Raw genomic sequence first — 7,554 nt, 5'->3', positions numbered from 1 at the left:
TTTTTTTTTCTCATTTTCTTTTTCTTTGGTTTTATTCGTATTTCTTCTTTAATTTGATTTTTGTCTTTTTCTAATACTTATCTGTTGGATTTTTTTTTTTTGTTCATCTGATTTACTTTTTTTTATTTAATAAGGGCATGATAATGAATTTATACAAATCACATTTTCTATCTTTCCATTTTTTTTTCTCAACCAAATAATTTAAAAAATTTCATCCCTCTATTATTCCATCACTCAACCAAACACAAATAAGAAAAATTAAAATATTTTTTATCCTCTTACTTTTTAAAATTTATACAGATCACATGAGTGGTACACCCCACATGTGAGCTCATGCTTATATGCTGCGGGTGAGAGACGTCTCTCCCCGATGTGGGACAGAACAAATCCGTGAGGGTGGCATTGGCTCTGTGCCCATTCCTAAAGCGGACAATACCTTCTAGGGGAGAGGTTCGTCCCTCCACAGCTCACAAGGAGCTTACTTGGTATGTTGGTCACATTGTTAACCATAATGCTTAAAAAGGGGGGAGGTCTTAGGTTCAACACCTAATAACTCCTTTATCAGATTTTTTTTCAAATTAAACACAATCAATTGACTCAGTTGAACCGGTCCACGGTTCGGCCAGTTTTTCGAGTTGAACCTCGATTCACATGGTTCCCTCAGATCTATTAAAAGTCCGGTTCTTGCATATAAAAAACCGGTTTCATGATCGGTTCACGGTTAACCCGATCGGATCTGCTAGTCCGGTCCGGGTTTAAAAACCATGAACTAGACTGGTAATTTTTTTTTAAAAGTTTTGACTTCAGTTTTTACGATTGAGCTTTTAGATTTTACAATTTTTATTAGAAAAAACTAGGGCTAGTTTCAATTTTGTATGGTACGGGATCCCCGAGCCCTTTGGGCCTTTGACCTCGGCCCTATGGAATGGTCCCTGGCCCAACCCCTTGTACGAGGTAAGGCCCCAGGCCCACAAAGTCGTGGGCTTGAGCATCGTGTCGCGATGCTTGGCCCAAGGCACATTGGGCCTGTGATCTCGGTCAACTGCGTCTCATATGGGAATGTGATTGCTTGGGAGTGCACGTCTTGGCTATCCAGTACGGCCTTGGGGAATATCGCCATTGAATAGCCTACAAGAGGTGGGAACTAGTTCCAATGCCACTACTACCACTCCCAACAAACATCCACTTCGAAACGATGGAATTGGACCCCCATCTCCACTAATAATCAGGTTTAATCATGACATTCCCACTGACCTTACATTATAAATAAGAGACTAGGATGAGAAGTACAGGGGTCGAAAAAGTACGGAGAGAGAACTGAGAGAAAAGAGTGATAAAACTAAGAGAGAAAGGAAAGCAACTTTGTGAGAGGAGGGATTGCTAAAACTGGAGATTATTAGGGTCACCAAGCACAGAACCACCCATAGTTGGAAATCTTAAGCCCACGATATAAATAGATTGTGAGCCTAATACCCATAACTTGGGCACGCACAAATTTAATAGGCCTGTCCGATCAAGTTTTTAAAATCATACCTATAATCTTCTAACACCCTTTTGCTTAAGTGTTTCTCTATATTTAAGAAAACAATGTTCATTCCTCCCAAATACTTAATTTATTCTTTTTTTGTGTTTAGGTAATTGAAATAAAGAAAAGTTAATGTTTTGAAAAGTGAGAAAAATAATATAAATAAATAAATAATACTTTAATAAAATAGAGTATAGGATAGAGAATTACATTAAGGTATTTTGAAAAGTCGTTAGCTAATTTTTTTTAAAATAGATTTTTTTTAATAATATTTTTACTTGTGTGGAAGGGCATTAATTGTTTTTCCATACTATTTACTTGCTCATTCAACATTCACATTAATTATTTTTCTTTATTTTTCTCATTAGGTGTTCTTTTATTTGAAAATGCATTAACAGTTTTTCCTTATATGGAAGCTCATTCACATTAATTATCATTTCTTTTTCCATCTTTATATACCTTTTGTTTGGAAGGGCACGGGCAGTTTATCTTCTTCTTCTTTTTTAATAAAAAAATAGGGTCTTTAATATGGACTCATCAACCCCATGTCATGACTCGCGTGACGACAATGAGTAATACCACGTGTATCGTTAGGGCTTTGATGAGATCACTCGCTCAGCAAGTAAAGCAATACAAGGACTCTTATACAGTTTATCCTTATTTATTAGAAGCTCATTCAATATTCACATTAATTATCTTTATGTGTCAAAACATTCCAAAATGAATTATTAACTATTGCCCTAAGGGTACTCATTAGCATGACTCAAAATTTTAATACCACTTAGAGCATTTGTTAATAGACAATTTTAGAAAAGTTTTAATACCACTTTCATGAAAAATATAAAAATTTGTGAAAAAAATAATTACTTTTTTTATTTTCCCATAAAAAGTTTCTAAAAATAATTGCAAAACTAATGCTCCTAGGGCATTTGTTAATTTTTTCCATTTCGAAAAAATAGAGCATCATAACTCGTAAGGAGGAACAGAGCAAAAATAATCTTTTTTGAGAATAAGGAAAAATAAAATTAATGTGAATGCTGAATGAAAAAGTAAATAGTAAAGAAAAATAATTAAGGGTCATGTTAACAGATGCCCTTAAAAACAATTGTTAATAAACTATAATAGGAAATTCTTTACACCATTTTCATAGCATACAAAATATAGAGAGTTATTTCTCAAAAAAAAAATAGAGAGTTGTTTCTCAAAAAAAATATATAGAGAGAGAGAGTTGTCAAAAGTATTTATTACTTTATCATTTTCCAAATAAAATGTTTCTAAAAATAGTTGCTAAACCAAATAATTAATGCTAAGAGCATTGGTTAACATTTCCCAATAATTAATGCCCTTCCACAATAAATTTCCAAATAATTAGGCAAGAGGAAAAAAGGAAAATTAATTAATGTGAATGCAAAATGAGCAAGTAATTTCCATGTGGCACAGTGACAGCATTCATATGAACAAAAGAAAATCAAATTATTTATAAAAGAGGAAAATGTTAATGGATGCCCTCAAGGTATTGATTTTTAGAAACTATTTTAAGAAATTTTTTATGGGAAAAGAAAAAAAAAACAATTAATTATTTTGACAAATTTTTTTTTTTTATATTTCTCATAAAAGTAATGTGAAAACTTTCTTAAAATGATTTATTAACAATTGTCTTAAGTGCACCCATTAACAAAACCTTTTTATTAAAAGGATCATGTTAATGAGTTACCTTAGGGCAATAGTTAACAATCCATTTTGAAATAATTTTGACACAACTTTTATGAAAAATGGAAAAACTGTCAAAATATTAATTACTTTTTTTCTTTTTCTATAAAAACTTTCTTTAAATAAATTATTAACCATCGCTGTAAAGGTATCTGTTAGCATTTCCTTTATAAAAAAAAGTATAAATAAAATGATAATTAATTAATTATTGGATAAAATGAGTTATTCTATGATTTCAATATTTACCACAATCATCTTATGTGGTAAATTAATTGTAATTACACTTTTACATGAATCCTTCACATTTTTTCCGCCACCCATAGTTTGCCAAAAGTTTGTGGTCCTAGTTTTTTAGGATAAAATTAACTGTAAAACAAGTTTCTCTAGCCTATAAATAAGGATCGTTGAGGAGAAACAACAATAACATAAAGAAATGGAGGAAACAGAGTATAGAGGTCACGTTGTGGTGCTCCCATATCCAAGCCAGGGTCACATTAACCCTCTCCTCCAATTTGCAAAACGCTTAGCCTCAAAAGGGGTCAAGGCCACGATAGCTACAACCCGTTATACTCTCAAGTCCATTTGTACAGCAAACGTTGGTGTTGAGCCCATCTCCGATGGGTTTGATGAGAATGGCTTTGCACAAGCAAAAAACGTGGACTTCTTCCTGAAGTCATTCAAGGCCAATGGCTCAAGAACTCTATCTGAACTCATCCAAAAGTTTCAAGACTCTGGTTCTCCTGTGAGTTGTGTTGTGTATGATTCATTTTTGCCATGGGCTCTTGATGTTGCTAAGCAACATGGCATTTATGGAGCACCATTCTTTACCAATTCAGCCACTGTAACCCACATATTCTGTCTCATACACCATGGCAAACTTTCGTTGCCATTGAAGCTTGAAACTACACCACTACTCATTCCTGGCCTACCTCCATTGAACTTCCCTGACCTACCAAGTTTTCTTAAGTTGCCAGAAAGTTATCCAGCGTACTTGGCAATGAAATTAAGTCAGTTTTCCAACTTGGACATGGCTGATTGGATATTTAGTAACACTTTCGAAGAATTAGAAGCCGAGGTATGTGACCAACATCACCATTATCAATTATCATGTTAACTTATTGATATTTTACCATCAAGTTAACGTAGTCATTCTTCTCAATAGCATAGAAGCAGCATGAAAGAATAGAATTATAGAGTATATACTTCTTTTTTTATTTGTACGCAAGTTCTTTTGTTTTCTTAGAAACAAACACACAAGACAAAGAAAAAGGGGTTCTAACAAGTTAATATTGGATATTGTCTTATTTAATATATATTTTATAATATTAGCGGTATTAGGTAAGTATTTACCTACCCAAAAAAAAATTTGTGTAACATAAAATGACCCTTTTTTTTTATTTTTTATTATATGCTTACTAAAACAAAAATATTTCGTGTTTTATGTTTGAGTAGGAAGCGAGAAGCATATCAAAGCTCTGGCCAGCAAAGTTGATCGGACCAATGGTCCCAGCGGCTTACTTGGATGGTCGGATTGAAGATGACAAAGGATATGGATCAAGTCTATGGGAGCCTCTTAGTGATGATTACATCAAATGGCTAGAAACAAAGCCACCTAAGTCAGTAGTGTATGTCTCTTTTGGAAGCATGGTCTCCTTGACATTAGAAGAAATGGAAGAAATTGCATGGGGCTTGAAGGAGAGTGGCTTGCATTTCCTGTGGGTTGTAAAAGAATCTGAGCAAGATAAATTGCCTGATGGGTTTGTGGACTCAACAAAAGAAAAGTGTTCGATTGTGACATGGTGCAACCAACTAGAAATGCTGGAAAACCAAGCCATTGGTTGCTTTGTAACACACTGTGGGTGGAACTCAACACTTGAAGGGCTGAGCCTTGGGGTACCTATGGTGGGAGTGCCAAAGTGGGAAGACCAATTGACAGATGCAAAGTTTGTGGAGGAAATTTGGGGTGTGGGGCTAAGAGCCAAGGAGGACGATAAGGGAGTTGTGAGAAAAGAAGAGCTTGTAATGTGTTTGAAGGAAGTGATGGAAGGAGAGAGGAGCCAGCAGATTAAGAAGAATGCTAGTAAATGGAGGGAATTGGCTAAGAAAGCAGTCAGTGAAGGAGGGAGCTCTGACAAGAATATCAATGAATTTGTTCAGCATTTGGTACAGAAGGATAGGCAATGAACTTTTCTAATAGTTACCATTTGGTGTAGTTTAGATTGACCTTCCTAGCAATTATGCAATTGTGTTGTATTGTGTGTAAGTGAGGAGAATATATCTCATACATTCGATAAATGTATTGTCTCTCATAATATGAGAATCTAATATAACTATAAGATTCACATGTACGTGGAGTGCATAAAATAAATTATTAGTGTTTGTGTGAATGGTCATGTGAATTTGTTTTAGGTCAATGTGTGACTTGTTTTCCCTGTCCTGTCATTGTTTTGTTAGATTCGTTTTATTGGAATGTATTTAAATGGGAATTCTTTCATATAGTCACTGTTTTAGCTGATGAAGAATTACCAATGATATTCTTTTTTCCCCGTACATGCTTTAATATTTTCATTTTTGCATATATAAAAGGTTTTCTTTTCTTTTTCTGAAAGCATATCCATCCCAGATGCTAATTTAGTTCCCTGGATCAGCTAACATTGATGATCACTCAAAGAAAGTCACTTAAAAAGTCATTTGAAACAATAATAAACCATGGTCCAATTTTCCGGAAGTTAGGGGCGGCTATTGCGACTATAAGTGTAGAACGTGATACACAACAAGGGCCGGCAACCTCTCTATTTCCAAAAGTTATCAATCAGCAACAATAAAGGGATATAAGTTTACATTCAGAACTTAGAAGGTGTGTGGATGAGTTTATTTTACCGACATATTTATTTTAAAAGATTAGCTGTTTAAATGTACAGTCGTACTTTTTTTTTTACCGACATATTTTTCTTATTGATGCATTAACATTCTCTTCTAAACATGACCAAATCATCTCAACTAATTCTTTCTTGTCTTTTCATCAACAAGGGTCACCCATATCTCTAAGGTGTTTTACTCATTTTGAGTTCTACATTTTCATGCATTTCCATTTATTTATTTTAACATTCTCATTTCAACTATACTCATTTTATTAATATGTTGCTTCTTAACAGCCTAACAAACCATAGAGCATAGTTGGTCTTATAGCAATTTTATAAATTTTTACATTTTACTCAATAGGTATTCTATGATTACGCAATACTCTTAATACAATTCTCTACTTCATCCACCTTATTTTTATTCTATGATTCACATTCTCTTTTATCTCTCCATCTTTATGAATTATTAATCTAGGATATCGAAAGCTATCATTCTTATGTATCTCTTGATAATTCAATCTCATGGCCTTTTCATCTTTGTTTTGACATTACCAAACTTTCATTTCAAGTACTTTGTTCTAGTCCTACATAGTCAAAAAGCCTTTAGATTCTAGAGTATCTCTCCAAATTTCTAACTTAGCATTAACTCTACTTTAAAATTCATCTACTAAAACTATATTATCTGTAAAAAGCATACACTAAGTTACTTTCTCTTAAATTGATTTAGTGAGCTCATCATTACTCTTGCAAAAAAATATAGACATAATGATGATCCTTAATGCGAATGTATTATTATAGGAAACTCACTTGTAATGTCTCCACTAGTTCTCATATTAGTTACAACTCCATCACGCATTTCTTTAATCAATTTATTATAATTTAGATGGACTTCTTTCTTTTTCAAAGCCCATAACAGAACCTCTTTAGGGTTGTTATCATATGCTTTCTCTGGGTCAATAAAAATCATATCAAGATCTTTACAAGCCTCTTTATATTTTTCCAATAAATGTAAGTAAGAAAACAACTAGCATAGTAGATTATCCTTGCATAAGCAAATTGATTATTTGATATTGTGGTTTCATATCTTAATCTATGTTCACTCACTTTCTCATAAAGTTTCATAGTGTGGCTCATAAGTTTAATTTCTTGGTAATTTATACAATTTTGAGTATCTCTTTTGTTCTTGTAGATAGATATTAAAGTACTTCTCCACCACTTGCTAGACATCTATATATATATATATATATATATATATATATATATATATAAATTGAAGCATAATATTTATTGTTGCTACGCTTTTATTGAGCCATATCAGCGGTCACATCATCCACTTTTTTTCTATCTTTTTTTTTTTTATAACTTTTATTCTCTTTATTTAAAAAAAAAAAAAAAAAAAAAACTCTTCTTCTCCTTATTAGTCCACATTTATTGTTATACTTTCTCTAACATTTTCCC

The 7,554-nt window shown here is 32.9% G+C and overlaps 1 protein-coding gene across 1 annotated transcript; it reads left to right on the top strand.

Annotated features, from left to right (window-relative positions):
- The first annotated feature begins 3,660 nt into the window (after nt 1–3,660).
- Nucleotides 3,661–5,777, top strand: LOC142627400 (UDP-glycosyltransferase 74B1-like). The gene is made up of 2 exons (XM_075801253.1): nt 3,661–4,310; nt 4,688–5,777. Exons 1-2 carry the CDS (start codon nt 3,669–3,671, stop codon nt 5,417–5,419), a joined length of 1,374 nt encoding a protein of 457 aa, XP_075657368.1. The 5' UTR covers nt 3,661–3,668; the 3' UTR covers nt 5,420–5,777.
- The last annotated feature ends 1,777 nt before the right edge of the window (nt 5,778–7,554 follow it).

Source organism: Castanea sativa, chromosome 3 (genome assembly GCF_040712315.1).
Source record: "Castanea sativa cultivar Marrone di Chiusa Pesio chromosome 3, ASM4071231v1".
NCBI classification, from domain to species: Eukaryota; Viridiplantae; Streptophyta; class Magnoliopsida; order Fagales; family Fagaceae; genus Castanea; species Castanea sativa.
The sequence above is the reverse complement of the archived record's forward strand: the minus strand, read 5'-3'. Positions and strand labels throughout refer to the sequence as shown.